Here is a 27403-nt window from a genome sequence, read left to right on the forward strand (position 1 = left end):
TTCCACTGATCTTCAAAAGTATGGGGAGCTATCAGGAGGGCTTCTGGTAAACACAATAGTTTAACAATAGCCCGAGTGCTGACATGGATATCTGCAAAGAACACCTGGAGATATTGCTCAGACATTGGCAGAGCATTTTGTAACAGCTACTTCCAATGCAAGCAAGGATCGAGCATTTTGTTGTTAACATGTGGCTGTAGAGAGGGGCAAGTTGGACTTTGGAGCCTACAATTGTGAGTATTTCAACTACCCTTTCTCCACATGGGAGTTGGAATCGGCCCTGTCTGATACTTGTGATACTGTACCTGGTGATGACCAAATCTGTTATTGCACACTTCAACATTTGCAGCAGCATCAAAGGAAATTCTCCTTGAACATTTTAATCTTATGTGGCAGACAGGTAACTTCCCCAACTTGTGGAGAGAGGTATTTCAGATACCTCTCCTCAAACCAGGAAGGGACCACATATGTCCCAGTACTTATCAGAGTATCGCCTTAATTAGCTGTGTAGGAAAGATCGTGGAGTGAATGGTTAACTGTCATCTGGCCTGGTTGTTAGAGACCAGGCAACTCCTTAGCTGCTCTCGATGTGTGTTCTGGAGATTTTGGTCCACTGTCGACAACCTAACCGTACTAGAAGTGGCTATTCAGCAGGCTTTCCTATGTAAATATCAATGTATTGGCATATTCTTCGACGTCATTAAGACGTATGATACTGCTTGGAGATAATGAATTCTTGCACAGCTGCATAAATGGGGCTTTTGTGGCCCCTTCTCCATCTTTATACAGTCTTTCCTGTCTCAGTGATCTTTTTGGTCCCAAGGTGGTGACAGACTGTCATATTGTTTTGAGCAAAAGAATGGTGTCCCTCAGGGGAATGTTTTAAGTGTTACCCTCTTTGCCAAAGCCATCAACAGTACCATGTCTGTGGTAAGGAGTCCTGTACAGTGCTCCTTATTTATGGACAATTTTGCTGTTTTCTGTTCCTTCTCAAGTGTTGCAACAGTGACACATCAGTTGCAAGCTATGGAGGTGAAGTTAGAGGAGTGGGCTGAAAAGACGGGTTTTCTGTTTCTTGCAGATGAGAGAGAGAGAGAGAGAGAGAGTGTGTGTGTGTGTGTGTGTGTGTGTGTGTGTGTGTGTGTGTGTGTGTAGTTTACCTGACTTGCATATGAGGGACACCAGCCTACATTTTAGATTCAGTGAGGCTCTGGGCCTCATTTTTGACTCCAAATTATTGTGGTTGCCACACCTGAGAGACCCGGAACCTAGAACCTCGAAGGCACTGATCATAAAGTGCCTTAGCCACAGGTCTTGTGGAGTGGACAGGATGCATCTGCTCCATTTTTATAGGCATTTTGTGCAGTTGTGGCTGGTCTAAGGGTGCATGGTGTATGGGTCAGTGTGGCCTTTTTATTTGAAAGTCATTGACTGTCTGTCAGGAGGGGATTCAGATGGCCACGGGTGCCCCTACTTATTCTCTGTGCTGAAGCTGGGGAACTGACACTTACCATCTGGCGGCAGCTCTTCATGGTGTGTCAGGCAAGTTCCTTGCAAAGCTTTGACTTCACCCACATAACATAGTGTTGCTCATCTGCCTCTGGAATACCTTTTCTCCAACTGTCCACCAGCCACAATACTGTTTGGGATCCACATGTGCTGGAGTCACTCTGTGTGGAGCAAGTACGACCCAGAATCCAGGGGTTTAACCACCTGCTACGCTGATTACTGCAGAGGCCCAGAGTAATTTTAGATTTGGTGCTGTACGGGAGAGATTGCAGCCCTGCCTCAGTTTTACATTTGATATTTTGTGACTTCTTATATGAGCATCACAACTACGTAGCTGTCTTTACAGATGAGTGTAAACAGGGGGCCTCAGTTGGTTGCTCTAGTGTTTTCTCGGATTGTGTCCTTAAGACTTAACTGTCTTCAACACAGAATTATGTGTGATCTTAGTCATGTGATCATAGTCAGTCCATATATTCCGAACCCAGAGCACTGCTGTCAGTGTCATCTTTACAACCAGACTTGAGAGTTCTGTCGACACCTGGCCAAAAGTGTAACCTGTGTCAGGGATGCTCATGTGAAGGTTTGTTCTGCTGCCTCCTTCCCACTGCATCAACTGCAATGGTGACAATGCCGCTGCCTCCTCCCATGATTGTCCCTTGTATCTCAATGGGCGGACTGTCCAGGAGATCTGGGTGAAGGAAAAAAATTGCATTATCTGGCCTCTTGCAAGTTGTTGGCTAGTCGGAAACCCTATATTCTACCATCTGCATGTACAGTACTGTTCTTGCTACCTCTTGCTCCAAGAAGGACATGCCCACACAGCCGTGCAACATCAAATTTAGCACCACGGTTGTGAAGTAGCCCAGTGTCATGGAAGTGACCCCATCTCCTCCTCCAGCTGTGCAACATGCCACCAAACTTTTGCCTCATGGGGTGAAATCACCAGCTACATAGCTGGCAGGCCAGAAAGGACAGAAGGACTACTCTCGTGAAGATCTCCTATGTCCCTACATCCATCCAGCATCTGAATCTTCCTCTGCTAACTGGAAAGGCTCGAAGAAGTTGAACAAAGGCAAAAGGTCCTCTCCTTCGCTGACTCTAAGATCCTCTTCGCTGGTGACACCACGTGATACCCTCGCCCAGCCGACCTCCACGTCGCCTGTGCACACCACCGTTTTACTGCACCCGACTTTGGAGGCCAACAGCAGAAGAATGCCAACGCTCCTGTAGACCTCATGGAGCAGGATCCCCCTGCCTCTGTTCCCTGTAGCAGCAAGTCTTCGAAGGCTGGCACTTGGCAGTTGCTGAGGTGACACCTCTTCATATTTTCCTTGTCACGAGTCTCCTCCATTGGGGCGTTTGTGGCCTTTGGTCCAACACAGAGGATTTATGGCTGCTTGTAGAATCACAGCATCCATGGGTCTTCTGGCTTCAAAAAAGAAATTGCGTCCTTACGACCGCTTTGAGCTCTCACAATTCTTCCTGGTCCATTTTGCCATTTTGACCATCCCCCCCCCCCCTCCCTCCCCCGTCCCTCCTGGTAGACATTCCATCTCATGGGGAAGACGCTGCCCGTACGGGACGATGTTCATAGTCAACCCATCACACTGACTACTCGCCTTCAAACTGTTGCAGTTCATCTTTTCCTTCCTCACTTGAACTGTTTCTCTTGTACCGTTTACGTCCCTCTGTTGTTCGATGCCACCAAGGCAGACTTCCTCCAGCTTCTTGGGCAGCTAACTCACCCCTTTCTGCTGCTTGGTGACTTTAATGCACACCATCTCCTATGGGGTTCTCCAAGAACCTTTTCAATCAACTTAACCACCTCTGCCTTAACACAGGAGCTTTCAGACTCCATGCACACCTGTTCCCATTTGCACCTATCAGTCTGCACTGGCCAGCTGGCCCATCGTCTCAGGTGGTTCATTCTCTCTAACACATACTCGAGCAATCGTTTCCCTTGCGCTATCCGTTTGCTGACTCCCACCCCACTTACATACACACTCTGTTGACTCAGGCTGACTAGAGGCTTTATTCCTCCCTGGCAACCTTTGATGAACAACATTTCCCCAGTTGTGATGACCAGGTGGAATATCTTACAAACGTTATCCTTAACAGCCGCAGAATGTTCCATTCCTCACACTTCCTCCTTACCACACTATGTCTCTTGGCCGACTGATGCTGTGGCGCTATTCGCACGCGGAGATATGCTCTGCGCATTTTTAACTGTCATTCTATGATGGCAAACTGCATTCATTATAAAGGGATGCATGCACAGTGTCATTGCATTCTTCCATAACCTTCTCTTCTCATAATTGTTAGTGTTTCGAGGCCACCTTTACTATGAGGGAGCTAGATTATGCTCTCACTTCATCCTGATCCTCTGCCACAGGGCTAGGTGCCGTTCACATTAGTCATTCAGATGTTACAGCATCTTTCTCTTGCTGGCAAGCACTTTCTGCTTAATATGTACAACTGCATCTGGGCAGAGGGCACATTTCCCAGTTGCTGGAGTGAAGCCACTATCATGGTCATACCTAAGCCCAGTAAGGACAAACACCTTCCGTATAGCTACTGCCCCATTTCTCTCACTAGTTGTGTTTACAAGGTGATGGAACATACGATTTGTGGCCGGCTGGTATGGCGGCTTGAGTCTCGCAACTTACTAAGAGCTGCACAGTGTGGATTTCGAGCATGGCTTTCTGCAGTTGACTATCTCCTGACTTTCTTCACCCTTGTCATGAACGGTTTTCTGTGGAAATCCCAGGCTATGGCCATGTTTTCCGATTTGGAGAAAGCGTATGACACCTGCTGGAGGACTGACATCCTCGGTACTCTCTCCACGTGGGGTTGCCTGCCCAGTTTCCTTGAGGAATTTTTAAAAGATGTGGGTTCTGCCTTGTCGGACACATTGATCCAGGAAAACAGTGTGCCTCAGGGTTGCGCCCTGGGCGTCGTCCTCTTTGCTATCGCCGTTTATGGCCTGTCTCCCACCTGGCATCTCCAACTCCTTTTTTGTTGACGGTTTTGCCATCTATTGCAGTTCCGCATGGACCTGTCTCATTGAGTGACGTCTTCAGCAATGTCTTGATTGCCTCGACTTGTGGAGCATTAAAACTGGCTTTTGCTTTTGCAGTGAGAAAACCAATTGTACGAATTTCTGGTGACGCAATTGGTTTCTCCTACTATCTTTACATCTTGGGTGTGTTGCTCTCCCATTTGTTGAAACTTTGAAATTTCTGGGGCTCATATTTGATTCGAAATTTTCTTGGCCCTCCTACATTTCTTACCTGACAACCCCAGCCCACTGTATGCGGTCCCTTAGTGTCTTTTTTGTCATCAGTCTTCTGACTGGTTTGATGCGGCCCACCACGAATTCCTCTCCTGTGCTAACCTCTTCATCTCAGAGTAGCACTTGCAACCTGTGTCCTCAGTTATTTACTGGATGTATTCCAATTCCTGTCTTCCTCTACAGTTTTTGCCCCCTACAGCTCCCTCAGTACCATGGAAATCATTCCCTCATGTCCTAACAGATGTACTATCATCATATCCCTTCTCCTTATCAGTGTTTCCACATGTTCCTTTCCTCTCCAATTCTGCACAGAACCTTCTCTTTGCTTACCTTATCAGTCCACATAATTTTCAACATTCGTCTGTAGCACCACATGTCAAATGCTTCGGTTCTCTTCTGTTCCGGTTTTCCCATAGTCCATGTTTTTCTACCATATAGAGCTGTACTCCGGACATACATTCTCAGAAATTTCTTTCTCAAATTTAGGCCGATATTTGATATTAGTACACTTCTCTTGGTCAAGAGTGCCCTTTCTGCCATTGCTAGTCTTCTTTTGACGTCCTCCTTGCTCCGTTCGTCATTGGTTATTTTGCTGCCTAAGTAGCAGAATTCCTTAACTTCATCTAGATCGTCACCATCAATCCTGATATTAAGTTTCTCGCTGTTCTCATTTCTACTTCTTCTTATTACCTTCATTTTTTTTTTTTTCAATTTACTCTCAATCTATAATCTGTACTCATTAGACTGTTCATTCCGTTCAGCAGATCAAGTAATTCTTCTTCACTTTCACTCAAGATAGCAATGTCATCAGCGATTCATATAATATATATCCTTTCACCTTGAATTTTAATTCCACTCCTGAACCTTTCTTTTATTTTCATCACTGCTTTCTTGATGTACAGATTGAACAGTAGGGGCGAAAGACTACATCCTTGTCGTAAGGGTGTAAACCCTTTTTAATACGAGCACTTCGTTCCTGGTCGTCCACTCTTATTATTTCCTCTTGGCTCTTTTGCATATTGTATATTACCCATCTCTCCCTATAGCTTACCCCTACTTTTTTCAGAATTTCGAACCTCTTGCACCATTTTACATTGTCGAACGCTTTTTCGAGTAGACAAATCCTATGAAAGTTTCTTGATTTTTCTTTAGTCTTTCTCCCACTATTAACTGCAATGTCAGAAATGCCTCTCTTGTGCCTTTACCTTTCCCAAAGCCAAAATGATTATTATCTAGCGCATCCTCAATTTTCTTTTCCATTCTTCTGTATATTATTCTTGTCAGCAACTTGGATGCATGAGCTTTTAAGCTGATTGTGCGATAATTCTCGCACTTGTCAGCTCTTGCCGTCTTCAGAATTGTTTGGATGAGGTTTTTCCTAAAGTCAGATGGTATGTTGGCAGACTCATACATTCTACACAAAAACATGAACAGTCATTTTGTTGCCACTTGCACCAATGATTCTAGAAATTCTGATGGAATGTTCACCCTTGCTTTGAATGTCACGGAAGGTTTTTTTCACTTTCCTGTATGCTGAGTCTGTCGTTCTGACAATCATTTCTTTTTTGATGTCTTCACATTATTTCTGCAGCCATTTCCTCTTAGCCTCCCTGCACTTCCTATTTATTTCATTCTGCAGGGACTTGTATTTCTGTATTCGTGAGTTTCCCAGAACATTTCACCCTTTCATTGATCAATTGAAGTTTCTTCTGTTACCCATGGTTTCTTCGCATTTACCTTCTTTGTACCTATGTTTTCCTTCCCAGCTTCTGTGATGGCCCTTTTTAGTGATGTCCATTCCTCTTCAACTGTACTGCATACTGAGCTACTCCTTATTGCAGTATTTACAGCCTTAGAGAACTTCAACTGTATCTCATCATTCCTTAGTACTTCCGTATCCCACTTCTTTGCATACTGATTCTTCCTCACTGACGTCTGAAACTTCAGCCTACTCTTAATCATTACTATATTGTGATCTGAGTCTGTATCTGCTCCTGGGTGCACCTTACAATCCAGTATCTGATTTCTGAACCTCTGACTGACCATGATGCGATCTAACTGAAATCTTTCCGTATCACCCAGCCTTTTCCAAATATACCTCCTCCTCTTGTGATTATTGAACAGAGTATTCACTATTACTAGCTGAAACTTGTTACAGAACTCACTTAGTCTTTCTCCTCTCTCATTCCTTGTCCCAAGCCCATATTCTCCTGTAACCCTTTTTTCTACTCCTTCCCCTACAACTGCATTCCAATCCCCCATGACAATTAGATTTTCATCCCCCTTTACATACTGTATTATCCTTAAAATATCCTCATACGCTTTCTCTATCTCTTCATCTTCAGCCTGCAAAATTGGCATGTATACCTGAACTATCGTTGTTGGTGTTGGTTTGCTGGCAATTCTGATATGAACAACCCTGTCACTGAACTGTTCACAGTAACACACTCTCTGCCCCACCTTCCTATTCATAATGAATCCTACTCCCGTTATACCATTTTCTGCTGGTGTTGATATTATCCTATACTCATATGACCAGAAATCCTTGTCTTCTTTCCACTTTACTTCACTGACCCCTTTTATATCTAGATTGAGCCTTTGCATTTCCCTTTTCAGATTTTCTAGTTTCCCTACCATGTTCAACCTTCTGACATTCCACGCCCCGACTTGTAGAACGTTAGCCTTCTGTTGTTGGCAGTCCCCTCTGGGAGATCCGAATGATGGGGGACTATTCCAGAATCTTTTGCAATTGGAGAGATCATCATGACACTTCTTCAATTACAGGCCATGTGTCCTGTGGATACACGTTGTGTGTCTTTAATGCAGTGGTTTCCATTGCCTTCTGCATCCTCATGCCTTTTAGTCATTGCTGATTCTTCTGCCTTTAGGGGGAGTTTCCTACCCCTAGGACAAGAGTGCCCCGGACCTCTGTCCACTCCTCCACCCTCTTTGATAAGGCCATTGGTAGAATGAGGGTGATTTCTTATGCCGGAAGTCTTCTGCCGTCAATGCTGATCATTAATCAAAATTTAAGCAGTGGCGGGATTCAAACCTGGGACCAAAGACGTTTAGATTATGAGTAAAAGACGCTACCCCTAGACCACGGGTGCAAACTACGTGTCCTCAGTGGTACTTCCTGGGGTGCAGCTTGAACCACCCTCCTCCTTTTGTACTGGTCCCTGGTCTGTTTGAATCTAGACTATGGGTACTTCATTTATGCATCTGCACATCCATCCCTCTTACACCATCTCAATACTATCTACTATCGTGGCATCCATTTGGCCACTGGCACCTTTTACACTAGTGCGGTTGAGAGTCTGTATGCAGAAGCTGCCGAACTACTGCTTTTCTCTCCCCGTGACTTCCTCCTCAGCAGATACGCATGCCATTTGTCGACCAGGCGTGGCCACCCATCCTATGCCTCCTCCTACGATGACTCCTTTGATTGCCAGTATGGGGCACGTTCCTCTTCTTTGTTACCTCCTGGAGTTCGCCTTCGGCTTTTCCTGCGGTAGCTTAACTTCATGTTACCTGGAACTTTTCCGATGGGTGTGAATCCTACAGCACCTTGGCTTCGTGCGGCGACCCATGTTCCCCTTGGCCTTCACTTGCTTTGTAAGGACATTACTCCAGCCTTGCTCTATCATCTTCAGTTTCATGACTTTTGCATGGGATTTTGCGATACTACCTATGTGTACACTGATGGCTCTCAGACTGATCAAGATGTCAGGCGCGTCTTCGTTGTTGACGCCGATGTTTTTTGGTTTCGGCTTCTGAACACTGCTCAGTATTTACAGAAGAGCTCTTCGCCATCTATCAAGCCAAGCAGTACGTCTGGCGACACAGGCATTTCAATTGTGTCATCTGCTCTGACTATCTCAGCGCCCTTCAAAGTCTGTTTGTGCTGCATACTGTCCATCCCTTAGTGCAATGGACCCAGGAAAGCTGTCACTTGCTCACTGTTGATGGATCCACTGTGATGTTTATGTGAGTTCCTGGTCACATCGATCTAACAGGAAATAAGGCTGCTGACACTGTTGCTAAGGCTGCAGTCCTCATAGCTTAGCCCTCTAGTTCTTACATTCCCTCGCACGATCTCTGTTGCCGGTTGTCAGCAGGTGGTGTCACTTTGGCATCACCATTGGTCCTTCCTTCAAGGGAACAACCTCTGGGCTATTAAGCCTGTCCCAGCAGCTTGGAGGACATCTTTTCAGCTCCCTTGCCCCGAGGAGATAATTTTAACTAGAATTAGGCATTGTCTCTTAGCCATCGCCATTTGTTAAAAGGTGCTCCCCCACCACTTTGTGCCCATTGTGCCCAGCTTTTGGCTGTCTGACGTTTCTTTATGGAATGCCCTTTTCTTAACCACTTATGTTCCCATATGTATTGCCAGCTGAGTTATCGGATGTTTTTAGTGAATGACGCTCAGGCTGTCCACCACATTTTATTTTTTATCTGTTGTAGCAGTAAGGCAAAGGCCATTTAATTTTTAGTTCTGGACCTCCATTTCTCTATGGCATATTTTATAGACTTTTCTCCACCTCCCAGTTTTTAGCTGTCTTGTCTTCCGTTGTTTGGGATTGACATGTAGTCATTTTTAACTCCTCTCTTTGTCTTTGTGTTCTACAGTTTTGACATGGGGGACTGTAGACCATAGTTGTTTCTGCACCCTAAAACAAAACAAAACAAAACAAACAAACCACCAACCTAATAATCAGTCAGTTATCCTTTCACTTTCTGTAGAGAAGTGATTTGACTTTGAAACTTTGTAGTAGGATGTTAGAAGTAGTCTTGCATATGGATGAGTTGAAACAAGTTGCATGCAGAGCATCTTTCATTGTTGATGTGTAAGAGAGGAATTGGCTAAGGAATGTGATGCTTCATTTTATTGTGTTCTTGCATGATGAGAGTTTTGGGACCACTCTAGATCATTATGATGATTAGAGCTCAGTTCTGCAGGGTATGCACTGTTTATATAAGGATTATCCTCTTGAAAGTTGTTGTTCCTGTCTAGGAAAATAAGAGCAAAACTAAATTGTTCAGGTTTTCTCATTATTGATTAACTGTTGTGCTGGTTATTCATTCAAGTTGCTGTTTCCATTTTGTGCACAGCATTTCTCTGACCAACCCAGTCAGCTTCAGGTGCTGCAAATTATGCTGTTAAGTTTATTCACTGCTGGACTCAGTGACTGTCCGACTTTCAAGTAGCGCACACACACTGCTACTGAGCATATGAATGTTTATGAAAAAGTGCAAATGCCCTGGAATCACTGAAAAAATTGATCTTCTTTCATAACAAGAACATTTCAGTGTCTTTAAAATATAATTACTTTTGTGTTTCTATATTTGCTCTTACCATAGCTACATGTAATGGCATACACTGAAGAGCGAGACACATTGTACATTATCTAAGCCTGGTGTATGTTGAAAGATGAAAACTCCTTTATTATACACAATCGTTGACACTTATTACACATAAAAGTGACTATCACGTTTGAAATGATACTGGTGACACACATTTTAATACTTTATATTCACTCTGTGTAAACCAAACAAATTCTTTCAATGTTTCAAGCTAGTCCTTTTAGTCTTTGCTTACTGTTGTTGTTGTTGTTGTGGTCTTCAGTCCTGAGACTGGTTTGATGCAGCTCTCCATGCTACTCTATCCTGTGCAAGCTTCTTCATCTCCCAGTATCTACTGCAACCTACATCCTTCTGAATCTACTTAGTGTATTCATCTCTTGGTCTCCCTCTACGATTTTTACCCTCCACACTGCCCTCCAATGCTAAATTTGTGATCCCTTGATGCCTCAAAACATGTCCTACCAACCGATCCCTTCTTCTAGTCAAGTTGTGCCACAAACTTCTCTTCTTCCCAATCCTATTCAATACCTCCTCATTAGTTACATGATCTACCCACTTTATCTTCAGCATTCTCCTGTAGCACCACAGTTCGAAAGCTTCTATTCTCTTCTTGTCCAAACTAGTTATCGTCCATGTTTCACTTCCATACATGGCTACACTCCATACAAATACTTTCAGAAATGACTTCCTGACTCTTAAATCTATACTCGATGTTAACAAATTCCTCTTCTTGAGAAACGCTTTCCTTGCCATTGCCAGTCTACATTTTATATCCTCTCTACTTCGACCATCATCGGTTATTTTACTCCCTAAATAGCAAAACTCCTTTACTACTTTAAGTGTCTCATTTCCTAATCTAATACCCTCAGCATCACCCGACTTAATTTGACTACATTCCATTATCCTCGTTTTGCTTTTGTTGATGTTCATCTTATATCCTCCTTTCAAGACACTGTCCATTCCGTTCAACTGCTCTTCCAAGTCCTTTGCTGTCTCTGACAGAATTACAATGTCATCGGTGAACCTCAAAGTTTTTATTTCTTCTCCATGGATTTTAATACCTGATTTTTTCTTTTCTTTCCTTTACTGCTTGCTCAATATACAGATTGAATAACATCAGGGAGAGGCTACAACCCTGCCTCACTCCCTTCCCAACCACTGCTTCCCTTTCATACCCCTCGACTCTTATAATTGCCATCTGGTTTCAGTACAAACTGTAAATAGCCTTTCGCTCCCTGTATTTTACCCCTGCCACCTTCAGAATTTGAAAGAGAGTATTCCAGTTAACATTGTCAAAAGCTTTCTCTAAGTCTACAAATGCTAGAAACGTAGGTTTGCCTTTTCTTAATCTTTCTTCTAAGATAAGTCGTAAGGTCAGTATTGCCTCATGTGTTCCAACATTTCTACGGAATCCAAACTGATCTTCCCCGAGGTCAGCTTCTACCAGTTTTTCCATTCGTCTGTAAAGAATTCGCGTTAGTATTTTGCAGCTGTGACTTATTAAACTGATAGTTCGGTAATTTTCACATCTGTCAACACCTGCTTTCTTTGGGATTGGAATTATTATATTCTTCTTGAAGTCTGAGGGTATTTCTCCTGTCTCATACATCGTGCTCACCAGATGGTAGAGTTTTGTCATGACTGACTCTCCCGAGGCCATCAGTAGTTCAAATGGAATGTTGTCTACTCCCGGGGCCTTGTTTCGACTCAGGTCTTTCAGTGCTCTGTCAAACTCTTCACGCAGTATCTTATCTCCCATTTCGTCTTCATCTACATCCTCTTCCATTTCCATAATATTGCCCTCAAGTACATCGCCCTTGTATAAACCCTCTATATACTCCTTCCACCTTTCTGCCTTCCCTTCTTTGCTTAGAACTGGGTTGCCATCTGAGCTCTTGATATTCATACAAGTGGTTCTCTTCTCTCCAAAGGTCTCTTTAATTTTCCTGTAGGCAGTATCTATCTTACCCCTAGTGAGACAAGCCTCCACATCCTTACATTTGTCCTCTAGCCATCCCTGCTTAGCCATTTTGCACTTCCTGTCGATATCATTTTTGAGACGTTTGTATTCCTTTTTGCCTGCTTCATTTACTGCATTTTTATATTTTCTCCTTTCATCAATTAAATTCAATATTTCTTCTGTTACCCAAGGATTTCTATTAGCCCTCGTCTTTTTCCTACTTGACCCTCTGCTGCCTTCACTACTTCATCCCTCAGAGCTACCCATTCTTCTTCTACTGTATTTCTTTCCCCCATTCCTGTCAATTGTTCCCTTATGCTCTTCCTGAAACTCTCTACAACCTCTGGTTCTTTCAATTTATCCAGGTCCCATCTCCTTAAATTCCCACCTTTTTGCAGTTTCTTCAGTTTCAATCTGCAGTTCATAACCAATAGATTGTGGTCAGAATCCACATCTGCCCCAGGAAATGTCTTACAATTTAAAACCTGGTTCCTAAATCTCTGTCTTACCATTATATAATCTATCTGATACCTTTTAGTATCTCCAGGATTCTTCCAGGTATACAACCTTCTTTTATGATCCTTGAACCAAGTGTTGGCTATGGTTAAGTTATGCTCTGTGCAAAATTCTACAAGGCGGCTTCCTCTTTCATTCCTTCCCCCCAATCCATATTCACCTACTATGTTTCCTTCTCTCCCTTTTCCTACTGACGAATTCCAGTCACCCATAACTATTAAATTTTCGTCTCTCTTCACTACCTGAATAATTTCTTTTATCTCGTCATACATTTCATCTATTTCTTCATCATCTGCAGAGGTAGTTGGCATATAAACTTGTACTACTGTAGTAGGTGTGGGCTTCGTATCTATCTTGGCCACAATAATGCGTTCACTATGCTGTTTGTAGTAGCTAACCCGCACTCCTATTTTTTTATTCATTATTAAACCTACTCCTGCATTACCCCTATTTGATTTTGTATTTATAACCCTGTAATCACCTGTCCAAAAGCCTTGTTCGTCCTGCCACCGAACTTCACTAATTCCCACTATATCTAACTTTAACCTATCCATTTCCCTTTTTAAATTTTCTAACCTACCTGCCCGATTAAGGAATCTGACATTCCACGCTCCGATCCGTAGAACGCCAGTTTTCTTTCTCCTGATAACGACGTCCTCCTGAGTAGTCCCCGCCCGGAGCTCCGAATGGGGGACTATTTTACCTCCGGAATATTTTACCCAAGAGGACGCCATCATCATTTAATCATACAGTAGAGCTGCATGTCCTCGGGAAAAATTACGGCTGTAGTTTCCCCTTGCTTTCAGCCGTTCGCAGTACCAGCACAGCAAGGCCGTTTTGGTTAATATTACAAGGCCAGATCAGTCAATCATCCAGACTGTTGCCCCTGCAACTACTGAAAAGGCTGCTGCCCCTCTTCAGGAACCACATGTTTGTCTGGCCTCTCAACAGATACCCCTCCGTTGTCCATGGTTCATGCTTACTAACATACTTAAAATGGCTTCCACGTAGTGGAAAATCTCAGTGTGATGGTTTAGCCTGGATTCCATTGGTGTCACCCTCTTTACTTTTTTAGTCGGCAGCAAAGAATGCTTTTTTCTCCAAAAAATCACAGTATCAATATAGCAATTCCAAGACTTTCAAAAAGAATGGAATATTAACGGCGTGATACATTACTGGCTCTGCTAATTTTGAGAGTCATTTAAGATTGCTTCAAACAATACCTGAGGTACTTTTAACATTTATTTCACTTTTAACTTCAAAACTATAACTTGTTTGTTCAATAACGAGTCACATGTGAATGTCACCAAACAGTGAGATAGGCTGCTTAATGAATATCCCTAGCAGTTTCTCACTTGCCCATGCAGAGGCATTTCCATGAAAGATCAGTCATCTCTGCCAACATTCATCATGTTAATTTGATTCATTTGTTTATTTTCTGAAAGTCTTAAATACATCACAATGCAGATATGAAACATCAGTTTGACGAAAAAATCCGGATTCCAGTAAGGTCAGCTGGGTGTATTAATAAAGTACTTATCATCGCTATAAGTATGCACATTGCCGCCAATTTTGTACAGGAATTTCTGTGGTCTGCTATAGCTCAAGGACAAAGTCTCCTTCTGACTGAAACTTTTGCACACTTCAGTTCTGCATGTCTTGACCATGTCATAATGGACCAGGTAACCAAACTACACCTCTTCAGACATGCAGTGCCACAGCAGTGAATTTAATTCTGTATTGAAATTGAATTATGATCCAGAATGTGACATAAGTGCCACACCAGTGAGGAGGGAACAAATGTTCCATTACTGTCTTATCAGTTGTTGTATGCATTGTAAATAAATTCATACTCTTGCAAAAAAATATTGTAATACCGGTTATGTGTCCATATCAATGTATTCTCCAACAATTCCAAAAATGGAATAAGTGTTAAGATCGTGAACCTAAAAAAGAAATAAGTACTGCTATGGAGACAGATAGGAAATGACAAAATATGCCTAAACAACATGAAAACATATGCTCGCATGTCTTATATCGGAGAGGTGAATACTTGGTAAAGTTTACAAGTTAACAAATGGTCATAATTCATTGTTCACTCAGTTGCTTTTATTTTTGGTAATTATTAGTGTTTGTTTGTCACAGGTGATAAATTGGTCGCTGGTTCCTGCCGGTGATGGTGTCTACTGGCCTGTAGCAGATGGGTGCAATCAGTTCACTCTGACTGTAGGTACTTCGGATTTTGGTCTATTTGCTTTGTTTTAAATTGTATATGATGTATCCAACAACAAAAAGCAAGCACCTGAAAGATACAGTAGGTGATTGTCCATTCAACTGAAGAGAGAAAGTAAAGTGTTCAGTTGTGATACATGCTTTTCCATTGCTTACTCCAATTTACCCAATAAGAAAGAGGAAAAAAAATTAAGATGATTGCCATCTAACATTCCAGGCGAGTATCAGGCAGATTGTTTCTCTTCTCAGCTTATTAACTTGATATGAAACAGCTTCCGTAGCTATGTTTTACAAGGAAGACACACAGAGCCAGCCAGTTATGGTTGAGGAAGTTGTGATGGTACAGAATTTGACCGATTTGAAATAGGAAACTTTCTCATAAACATTAGGGATACAAAATTTTCTTTAACCTCATCATCTATAATTGAGCAAATGTGTACAACTAATTTTATTATAATTTTAACAATATTTGAGTAGGAAAACTTGTTAGTTATATGTAGATGAACCTTATATATGTTCAAATATTCGTCTTGTGTTTTTATTATTCGTTTGATGTACTCCTTGGGTGGTGTGTGGCAGGTGGAGTTTGACCATCACAATGTACTTCAGTGGATGAATGAAACTCTTGTAAAACTTTCAGTGTATAACGATCTTAGCTGCTGCTCATACATAGATATCTGTATCCACATACATTTATAATACAGGTTCATTGTTGTTTAAAAGAGCCAGAAGTCTTTGAAGAAAATAATTGCAAAAGATAAGAAAACACTAATTCATTATAATTTAAGGAAGCAACACTAACTGGTGAAAGAAGTTGGTGGAAAAAGTCTTAATTTGATAAATATTACCTGGTTGTTCATTTCAAAAAATACAAACAGGAGAAGAGGCATGAATAAAACAAACACGAGAAGTTGAAAAAAATTTCAAACTTAAGCCATTCTGCATTGCTGCAAATTTCAAACTAAGCGATTATGCATTGAAGCATTCTGGTGTATTTTTAAAAACTGAGCAACTGTACAACATAAAAAGAAGTGAAGACTTTTGTGTCTATTTTTATTATAAAACTGAAGATTGGACAAACAGTTTCCTTTCTAACGTGAGTAGACAGATTATTTAAAAAGTGATATTGAAGCACTGTGCATCAGTGGTGTGTGTGTGTTTCATATTTATATAACGTTACAATAGTGACAAGCCACCATTGATCGGAAATGAAACTAATGCTTAATTAATTACATGACAAAATTTTTTAAATGCTTCAGAATTTGAACTTGAAATTATTCTGAAACATTTCATGTGTGTTCATAGAATATGTAATTGTAAATTTTTCATAGCAACAGTTATCAATAGTGAGTCATCAACATATTCAACAGTGAGAGCAAAATGGAAATAACGATTGTTTTGCAATACTTGGTGGTTGCTAGTAAATAAAAAAAAAAGGTTTACTACAAATTTAATATAATTTTGAATGGTCTTGAGAAATGAACAATCAAAAGCAGGAAGTCAGAGAGATGTTTTCCAGGAAGAATAATTTAGGACAGTGGAAACAGTGTGTGCAGTGAGCATTTTAGATCTGTTTAATCGGCAGTTCATACGCAGTCATTCCACACATCGTGGCAGCCGGCGCAGTTTGCATCCAGTGACAGTCGACTTCATGCAGCCTCTACAGATCAGCGTCAGACTGACCTATACAAACTCTAATTGGAGTTCATTTCTTCAAAACCCGGTGTGTTGTGATTAAATAAGACACTGTGTATTGTGCAGTTGATTTTTAATTTTTATTTATACAATGACCTCACCAGGTGAATGTCAGTTTAAACATTGAACATATTAGTCAGGTTTTAATTTAGATAGTGAAATTTTTCAGTGAAGTTTATTAGTTTATGAACAACTTGGATAAAAGAAACATAGATCATTTACGATATACCTTCTTCATTATTGTTATTAACATTTCTGTAATTTTTTAATTGTTATTTGTGAGGACATTGATGGCCGTGACTCTCATAGAAGAAAATGAAGCATTTGAGACAGTTGTGTAGCTATTGTCACACACAACAGCAAAAACTGATGATTTTCTCAACTAGATGAAAGACTTTTTAATTCATATGATAAACGGCTTGATTTGGGTTCTTAATTAAGTGGGAGAATGGAAAAACTAGAAAATGAAATGGAATGAGGATTAAAACATGCACAAGATTGAGATGATTGTGTAGACTTCATGGAAGAAAAGGTAGAAAGCAAAGTTGAGCATTTATATCCAGTTTGGTGTAGAATATTCTAGTGAATATAGTACAGATGTTACAGAAATAAGTAATACACAAATGGTAATTTAGAGCAAGTCAAAACTAAGAATGCTGAAATGCTTTTGGTATTTTGAAATTAATTGGAACTGTGATTGTGGAAAGGACTGAATTTGATAGACAATAAATTACTCGTTATGTTACTACTGTACAAGCTGAGGTAAGAACCTCATTATATAACAGTGGGTTCACATATCAGTTATTAAGGAAACTCTGAATGTGTGTGACATGAGGCAAGCAAAGAATTAGGATTTGTGTTTTGATCACATAAGTGTAAATTTTTAGACTAGCACAGAAAATACTGGGAACATACAGTACATGTCAGAAATGGGAAGTATTTACTTCACATACACACATTTTTTATAACCAATAATAACAGGAAGCATTTGGGATCTTGTGGTTGTGGACCTGTTTGGTCCACTGCCTCTTGGTTGGGGAGCAAAGGCATACATTTTTGTAATAGTACCAGAAATGCAGTCAACAAATATTGAAGTGTGTTTATTCAGGGAAGGAGAGAAACAGAAGAAAATATGGGCAATGGCACCCACGTGCAATTGAAAGTGGGAGATTTATTCCTTGTTAAGTCACAAATGTAGCATAAAAAGTGAGAAATTAATTGGAAGGATCAAGGGAAGATTTAGCATACAACATGTAAATTTGTTTTATGTGACAGTATTATGAAAAGATCAATAGAAAATCCAGGATGGAATGTGACAATATAATGAAAAGGGAAGTAGTTACTCATCATACAACTGAGTCGCAGATAGGCACAACTTTCCTTTCATAATAGTATTATGAAAATGATAGTTGCTGTTCATCATATAGCGGAGACCCTTTGTGCACTTGATAGGGGCCGGCATCAACAATTACAGTGTACTGTGATAGATTATGTTATCTGAAAACTCCTGAAGAGTTGTAGCATTATTTACTATTGTGGTCTGGGAACCACATTTTTCTTTTTATTTACTTTTTAAGGGGTAGGCACTGATAGTGGTGTATATTGATGAAGAGTAAAGGAATGAAGACTCGTGGAGCTTCTACAAATAATTACCATGGCCATAGTACCCTGTGTCCTCTGTGCAGGGCAGTACTTTTTTTCCTTATTACGACTAAGTACCAATTTATGGTTGGAATCAAGCCCATGTAGGAGAGTCTACCAGGAATGGTAATGCTAGTGTTGGCAATGCTGGAGGAAGGAGAACATCCTGTGGGAGTTTTCCTCTGTTGGAGACTTGTTCTAAATTGATGATTACATCAGACCCCTGAAAACTATCTGGGTTGAGCTTAGTAGTGTATAATTTTATTTATTTTTATAGATTTGATTTTTTCATTGATTTTTATTTGTTACATGGTGACAACCGGTAAGGGTTCATACTATTCTCTACAGGGTGTTAACTTTAATATGGTATAGATATTGTACAAAGAGACTGTACTATTTGGAATTTTCTGAGTGATAACATGGTTGGGATGGTATAATTTTTAAGGATGGTTAGCTTAACTATAGCATAAGAAGTCAAGCTTATTCTAATTTTTGCCAAAGCCAGTAAATTTAAGAATGGGCTGCATGTGTTGCTAGTTGTCTAAAAGGTCTGTCCTATATAGGGTGTCCCATGAGGAATAGTCAGTATTCAGGGACATGACAGGAACATTCATTCAAAGCCAAAAAGTCTACTAAACATGGGCTCTAAAATGCATACCTTAAGAGTTAGGAGCACTTCTTCAGTAGAATAGATGTGTTTTCGAGTAGCAAAGATGCCCATGTGTTCTTGCTCTTAAGGTATGCAGTTCAGAGCCCATGTTTACTAGACTTTTTGTCTCTAATGGTTACTCCTCCAGGAACACCCTATATTGAGATATTTTGACATAAGCATAACTAGTACCATTGAAGTTCATATAGCTTTTTAACTGACGATGATGAACACACAATCTAAAACATTTGTAAACTTACCTGGTAAAATTCGTAAGCTAGTCACTTTCAAAAACAAAGCAAAAATATTGTTTTGAATGAATTAGTAATTACTTAATGAAAAAGTAAACATCAGTATTTGTTGTACAAATGAAAGGAGTGATTCTTCTTACAATATTTTGTATTTTAATTAGATGGCCCAGGAAACAGAAACAGGCTTATGTGGGGCAGCAGGTACTATGTGATCAAAAGTATCCGGACACCCCCAAAACATATGTTTCTTATATTAGGTGCATTGTGCTACCACCTACTGCCAGGTACTCCATATCAGCGACCTCAGTAATCATTAGACATCATGAGAGAGCATAACTCACAGACTTCGAACGTGGTCACGTAATTGGGTGTCACTTCTGTCATACGTCTATACGCGAGATTTCAACACTCCTAAACATCCCTGGGTCCACTGTTTCCAATGTGATAGTGAAGTGGAAATGTGAAGGGACACGTACAGCACAAAAGCGTACAGACTGCCAGAGACAGCTGATAGCTGAAGAGCATCATAATGTGTAATAGGCAGACATCTATCCAGACCATCACACAGAAATTGCAAACTGCATCGGGATCCACTGCAAGTACTATGACAGTTAGGCGGGAGGTGAGAAAACTTGGATTTCATGGTCGAATGGCTGCTCATAAGCCACACATCATGCTGGTAAATGCCTTGCTTGGTGTAAGGAGCAAAGTGACAAAAAGCAGATTTCAGAGTACCTGATGGCTCAACACAAAAGTTTTTCTCAAGTACAGATAGTGTTGAGGATCAGTGGACAAAGTTCAAAACCATCGTACAATATGTGTTAGATGAGTATGTGCCAAGTAAGATCGTAAGAGATGGAAAAGAGCCACCGTGGTACAACAACAGAGTTAGAAAACTGCTGCGGAAGCAAAGGGAACTTCACAGCAAACATTAACGTAGCCAAAGCCTTGCAGACAAACAAAAATTACGCGAAGCGAAATGCAGTGTGAGGAGGGCTATGCGAGAGGCGTTCAATGAATTCAAAAGTAAAGAAATTTTGGTCTTATGTCAAAGTGGTAGGTGGATCAAAGCAAAATGTCCAGACACTCTATGACCAAAATGGTACTGAAACAGAGGATGACAGACTAAAAGCTGTTTCACAGAGGAAGACTGCACTGTAGTTCCTTTTCTAGATTGTCGCACAGATGACAAAATGGTAGATATCGAAATAGACGACAGAGGAATAGAGAAACAATTAAAATCACTCAAGAGGAAAGTCCGCTGGACCTGTTGGGATACCAGTTCGATTTTACACAGAGTACGCGAAGGAACTTGCCCCCCTTCTTGCAGTGGTGTACCGTAGGTCTCTAGAAGAACGTAGTGTTCCAAAGGATTGGAAAAGGGCACAGGTCATCCCCATTTTCAAGAAGGGACGTCGAACAGATGTGCAGAACTATAGACCTATATCTCTAATGTCGATCAGTTGTAGAATTTTGGAACACGTATTATGTTCAAGTATAATGACTTTTCTGGAGACTAGAAATCTTCTCTGTAGCAATCAGCATGGGTTTCGAAAAAGATGATCGTGTGAAACCCAACTCGCACTATCCATCCACGAGACTTAGAGGGCGATAGACACGGGTTCCCAGGTAGATGCTGTGTTTCTTGACTTTCACAAGGCGTTCGATACAGTTCCCCACAGTCGTTTAATGAACAAAGTAAGAGCATATGGACTATCAGACCAATTGTGTGATTGGATTGAAGAGTTCCTAGATAACAGAACACAGAATGTCATTCTCAATGGAGAGAAGTCTTCCGAAGTAAGAGTGACTTCAGGTGTGCCGCAGGGGAGTGTTGTAGGACCGTTGCTATTCACAATATACATAAATGATCTTGTGGATGACATCGGAAGTTCACTGAGGCTTTTTGCGGATGATGCTGTGGTATATCAAGAGATTGTAACAATGGAAAATTGTACTGAAATGCAGGAGGATCTGCAGCGAATTGATGCATGGTGCAGGGAATGGCAATGTAGACAAGTGTAATGTGCTGCAAATACATAGAAAGAAAGATCCCTTATCATTTAGTTACAATATAGCAGGTCAGCAACTGGAAGCAGTTAATTCCATAAATTATCTGGGAGTACGCATTAGGAGTGATTTAAAATGGAATGATCATATAAAGTTGATCATCGGTAAAGCAGATGCCAGACTCCGATTCATTGGAAGAATCGTAAGGAAATTCAATCCGAAAACAAAGGAAGTAGGTTACAGTACGATTGTTCGCCCACTGCTTGAATACTGCTCAGCAGTGTGGGATCCGTACCAGATAGGGTTGATAGAAGAGATAGAGAAGATCCAACGGAGAGCAGTGCGCTTCATTACAGGATCATTTAGTAATCGCGAAAGCGTTACGGAGATGATAGATAAACTCCAGTAGAAGACTCTGCAGGAGAGACGTTCAGTAGCTCGGTACGGGCTTTTGTTGAAGTTTCGAGAACATACCTTCACCGAGGAGTCAAGCAGTATATTGCTTCCTCCTATGTATATCTCGTGAAGAGACCATGAGGATAAAATCAGAGAGATTAGAGCCCACACGGAGGCATACCGACAATCCTTCTTTCCATGAACAATACGAGACTGGAATAGAAGGGAGAACCGATAGAGGTACTCAAGGTACTCTCTGCCACACACCGGCAGGTGGCTTGCGGAGTATGGATGTAGATGTAGATGTAGACGTAGATGTAGATGTAAATGAACATTGGACTACTGAACAGTGGAAAAACGTTGCATGGTGTGATGAATCACGGTACACAATGTGACAGTCCGATGGCAGGGTGCGGGTATGGCGAATGCCCAGTGAATGCCATCTGTCTGCATGTGTAGTGTCAACAGTAAAATTTGGAGGCGGTGGTGTTATGATGTGGTCGTGTTTTACCCTTGTTGTTTTGCATAGCACTATCACAGCACAGACCTACACTGATGTTTTAAGCACATTCTTGCTTCCCACTGTTGAAGAGCTATTCAGGGATGGCGATTGCATCTTTCAACATGATCAAGCACCTGTTCATAATATATGGCCTGTGGTGGAGTGGTTACACAGCAATAAAATCCCTGTAATGGACTGGCCTGCACAGAGTCCTGACCTGAATCTTATAGAACACCTTTGGGGTGCTTTGGAACGCCGACTTCATGCCAGGTCTCACCAACCGACATCAATACCTCTCCTCAGTGCCGCACTCCGTGAAGAATAGGCTGCCATTCCCCAAGAAAACTTCCAGCACCTGATTGAATGGATGCCTGTGAGAGTGGATGCTGTCACCAAGGCTAAGGGTGGGCCTACAGCATATTGAATTCTAGCATTACAGATGGAGGGCGCCATGAATTTGAAAGTCATTTTCAGCCAGGTGTCCGGATACTTTTGATCACATAGTGTATGTGGGGCTACAGGATTCGGCTGTTTTCTCATAAACATTAGAGGTGTGAAATTTTCCATATCTGTGTCGTCTATAAATGAGCAAGTGCATGTAAACTAATTTTATTATCATTTTAATATTATTTAAAAGCACAAAAACTGTTTTTTAAATATTGGTGGTATCCTGTGTACGTTCATATGTTTGTTTTGTGTTTCTATTATTTGTTTCAAATACTGCTTGGGTGGCATGTGCAAGACAGAATTTGACACCAGAAATTCCTTTCACATCAGGTGCTCCATTGTGCTGCCCACACCAATGGAGTGCCAAGGAGGACTTTGATGAAGATTCAACCCAACAAAACTGTTAATTAATGAATGAACAAAAGTCTTGTAAAACTTGTAGTATAGTGTGGTATTAGCTACTGCTCATACCAGTTACCTGTATTCACCTTTTAAAAATGGTGGAAGTGATCTGGACATAATAATGAGAGAAGATGATAAAACACTAATTTATTATGCTTAAAGTGTTTGCTATTGAATTTGTTGAAAAGTAAAGTTGCAGTAATCAGAGAAATGAGATAATGGCAGGAGTCTGAATAAGATAAATATTATCCAATTGTTGGTTTAAAAAAATCAGAAAGGAGAATAGCCATATTTAAAAGAAAATACTTACCTCTTTGATTTCAACTCTTTGCTATGTGATGTAGTTCTCTTTTGAATTTGTGCTTTTTAACTGCATAAATTATGTCCATTTCACAACCCTTCACTCATGTTATGCACACATTCCCTTTTTATGCACCTTTCATCATTTTCTCCAAAATAATGTAGTATGCGTTTACTCTGAAATACGTTAACTATAATTTATGCATGAGAAGAGAGACATAAATATCTTATTATCTACTACTAAAGAGAAACATAATCTACTAATAATGGAATGTCAGATGCTGATCTTATTAATTTTTTCCTTTTGCTTTCCTACTGGATAAATTGGGGGTTTATTAACCTTACGTTGAATCAAAGTGAAGATAATTATAAGTGTCAGTGATGAGAAGAGGGAGTGGAGTAAGATCTTTACTATCAATTATATTTCTTTTAGTAGCACAGATTGTACAATGTCATATGCTTGACACTTGACTCATTAGTAAAAAATTATGTAATGAATTCTGGACATGTTTACAGACCCACACTTAAATTAGGTCCTTCCTGATTTGATTTCAAGGAAGAATTCAGTTATGTTCCAAAAATGGTGCTTTGTAAAATGCCGGAAATCAGGGTGTACCCAATGGAAATAATGACATAAGCTTTTAATGTGAGGGTTACAAAGACATATGAAATATGACTATAAAGTAACGGGACTGATGCTGTCACAGAGTAAGTACGCATGCACCAAAGATAAACAATCAGTAGCTGTGAAGCATGAAGCTTTCTCAGTTGAATGCAACATCTCTGTTGTCTATGGACAGATAATTGTAGTCGTGGCCTTCTTTTTATGTAAGTTCTCTTATTTTGTTGCACTGGAAAAATGATCACTGTAATAATCGGGTAATAAATTGTCATGAAGTTTCACAAGAAACTTGGAAAAACTGCTTCTGAAACCTATCTTTTATTAAAAGATGTATGTGGCAAAGATTGTTTATCACATACACAAGTTTTTGAGCAGTTCAAGCATTTCCAAGATGCACGATAAGACACTGAAGATATCCCACGTTTGGGTTACCCTTCAACATCAATAACGATGAAAATATTAAAAAAAAAGTAGGTGATATGATTCGATCTGACTCCTGGTTGAGTACTCAATCGATTGCTGAAACTGTAGGAATTGACAAAGGATGCTTAAGGTAAATTTTATATAACATATTTAACATGAGAAAAGTGTATGCGAAACTGGTGCCAAAAATACTCACAGTCGAACAGAAAGAAGCTCGGGTAAATATATTGATATTGTCTTGAACAGCATATACCGACTGTGAGAATTGGACGTTCCATGCTACGGGCACATCTCTGTGTCTTACTGAACCAAGGATTTAGTTTTAGAGGAGGAGGAGGAGAGAGATCATTTTGTTGTGAGACACGATTATGGTATGTAGTCAATGTTCAAATAATTTCTTGCACAAAATAAAATACAATAACTAACATAAAGTATTCAAGGTGTGTGTATCTCCATACCGAATTTAGTTAATTATCACGGTACAGATATTACGACACGTAGATCGCTCGGAGGTGAAGTTTGGAATGATAGTGTGAACCTGCATTTTCCACAGTCAGAATTTGTTGAGAGATTATCTCCGAATTAATAAACTTTAACTTGCTGAATTGTTGGACCTATCATCCAGACTCATCAAATAACATACCACACAGTTGTGCCAAACGATCTGCATAGCGAGTGCGAGTAAAGGTTTTGGAGATTTCAGGTGGAGCAGATAGTGATGAGGAATTTCTGCGAGATCACAACTGCAGAAGACATCTCTTGCTCTCCTGTGGTATTTAAAATGAAATATTTATATTTTCCAAGTTTTCAGGAGATTAAAGATAAAAGGAAATACGGAACTAAGCTAAACCAACTAAAACCATTAATTAAAATAAAAGTGCACATAAAGAATACTTATTTATAATAATAAATAAATAAACAATATTTTAATTAACTGACCAATAATCTACATCTACATCCATACTCCGCAAGCCACCTGACAGTGTGTGGCAGAGGGTACCTTGAGTACCTCTATCGATTCTCCCTATTCCAGTCTCATATTGTTCGTGGAAAGGAAGATTGTCGGTATGCCTCTGTGTAGGCTCTAATCTCTCTGATTATATCCTCATGGTCTCTTCACGAGATATACGTAGGAGGGAGCAATATACTGCTTGACTCCTTGGTGAAGGTATGTTCTCGAAACTTCAACAAAAGCCCGTACTGAGCTACTGAACGTCTCTCCTGCAGAGTCTTCCACTGGAGTTTATCTATCATCTCCGTAACGCTTTCGCAATTACTAAATGATCCTGTAACGAAGTGTGCTGCTCTCCGTTGGATCTTCTCTCTCTCCCCCGCCCCCCCCCCCCCCCCCCCCCCCCCTTAGCAACCCTATCTGGTACTGATCTCACACTGGTGAACAGTATTAAAGTAGTGGGCGAACAAGTGTACTGTAACCTACTTCCTTTGTTTTCGGATTGCATTTCCTTAAGATTCTTTCAATGAATCTCAGTCTGGCATCTGCTTTACCGACGATCAACTTTATGTGATCATTCCACTCCTAATGCGTACTCTCAGATAATTTATGGAATTAACTGCTTCCAGTTGCTGACCTGCTATATTGTAGCTAAATGATAAGGGATCTTTCCCCATAATTAATATGTTAAACTGGGTTACTGAAGATCAAACTATTGATCAACATTACTGCTTTGAGGTTCTTTCTCAACTCTGTGAGAAAATAAGAATGGAAAAAAACCCAAGTTGTGGAAGAAGAAGTCATGGGTTCTGCATCAAGACAACACACTGGATCATACTGCATTGTCTGTTAAGAGGCCTCTAGTGAAGTACATCATCCCATTGTTAGAGCACACACCTTATTCACCTGTACTAGCACCATGTGGCTTTTATCTATTCCTTAAGTCAAATCTGCATTACAAGGAACAAGATTTCAGTCTCTTGAAGCAGTGAAACAAAAAATGGCACGCGTCGTGAAGGAGCTCATAGAGGAATACTTCCGGCACTGTTTCCATCAATGGAAAATTCACATGGAACATTGTAGGGGTAGAGGGGGGAGTATACTGAGCGTGATATGTGTGTTTTTTAAATAAAATTCTTTTCAGCCATAGTTTATTTTATAGTCACGCCTCTTATGTTCTGATTCAGCAGCTGAAGAGAAAAAGGAGTCCAGTGACGTCCCAGCATGATTCAAAGTGAGAAGCTGGAAACAATAGCATCTGCAGTATGTGAGCTTAAATGGGGAAACATTAAATTGTATCATCAGATAGAGCAAAATATCAATACAGTGGAAACAGTAGGGAAAGGGAAGGGGGGGGGGGGGGGCGAACTATTAAAATGAATAAAGCTACTTCTCTTTCCTATTGGAGCTAAATAAATGCTGCAGCTGGAATAATAAGGGAGCACGTAACTTTCTGGATGTTGTATTAATGGCCTGAAATATTTTTATATACATCTTTTACTCTTCTTATTAGCATTGTGTGTGCATTTATATTTAAAATAATCCCAACTTAAATTATGTAGAGAGATATTTAATGAGGTTCATTTTAATTGCACTTGAACATCTCAGATACTTTTTTTATTATTTTGCTGTCAAATGTGTGTGCAGTAGAGTAATGATTCCACAAAGGATCATCTAACAGCATTCAATTGATTTGGATCACATGAATAATATGATAGTGCATAAAATATATACTAGAATTAAATTTTAGAAAAATGAATGTAGTGCCTTGTACAAGTCATTATGCATTCAGATCTAGTCGGGGATTGCTGCTGACCCACTGCATTGTCTGCAGTGCAGGTAGGTGAGCAGTCGGTCAAATAATGTTCCCAATAAAGTGACCCATCAAGACTGTCATGTTGTCGATGCTTATGGTAGCACAGTGTCAACGTCTCGATTGTATATCACAGTCTACCTTTGTTGCTTTCTTTAATCCCATTTATAATGTAAGTAAGAAGTTTCTTCTCCATTTCTTAGTAATTCATTTTTTGCCGTGAAGTCATTCTGTTATACTGAAAATTAACAAAATTTGTATCTATGATTTTTTCCACTTCCAAGAGACTTCCTGTGGTTCGTTGGTTGATGTGGGAGGAGGGGGCCAAACAGTGAGGTCATCGGGCCCATTGGATTAGGGAAGGATGGGGAAGGAAGTTTGCCGTGCGCCGTGCCCTTCAGAGGAACAATCCCAGCTTTGCTTGAAG

The 27403-nt window shown here is 40.5% G+C and overlaps 1 protein-coding gene across 1 annotated transcript in view; it reads left to right on the top strand.

Annotated features, from left to right (window-relative positions):
- LOC126182163 (palmitoyltransferase ZDHHC6) overlaps window positions 1-27403 on the top strand; it is a 130746-nt gene that overhangs the window by 97193 nt on the left and 6150 nt on the right. Inside the window, exon 7 of the mRNA XM_049924828.1 lies at window positions 14787-14867. Within this exon, the coding sequence (XP_049780785.1) occupies window positions 14787-14867 (81 nt within the window). The remainder of the gene's footprint in view (window positions 1-14786; window positions 14868-27403) is intronic.

Source organism: Schistocerca cancellata, chromosome 1, assembly GCF_023864275.1.
Source record: "Schistocerca cancellata isolate TAMUIC-IGC-003103 chromosome 1, iqSchCanc2.1, whole genome shotgun sequence".
In the NCBI taxonomy this organism is placed as follows: domain Eukaryota; kingdom Metazoa; phylum Arthropoda; class Insecta; order Orthoptera; family Acrididae; genus Schistocerca; species Schistocerca cancellata.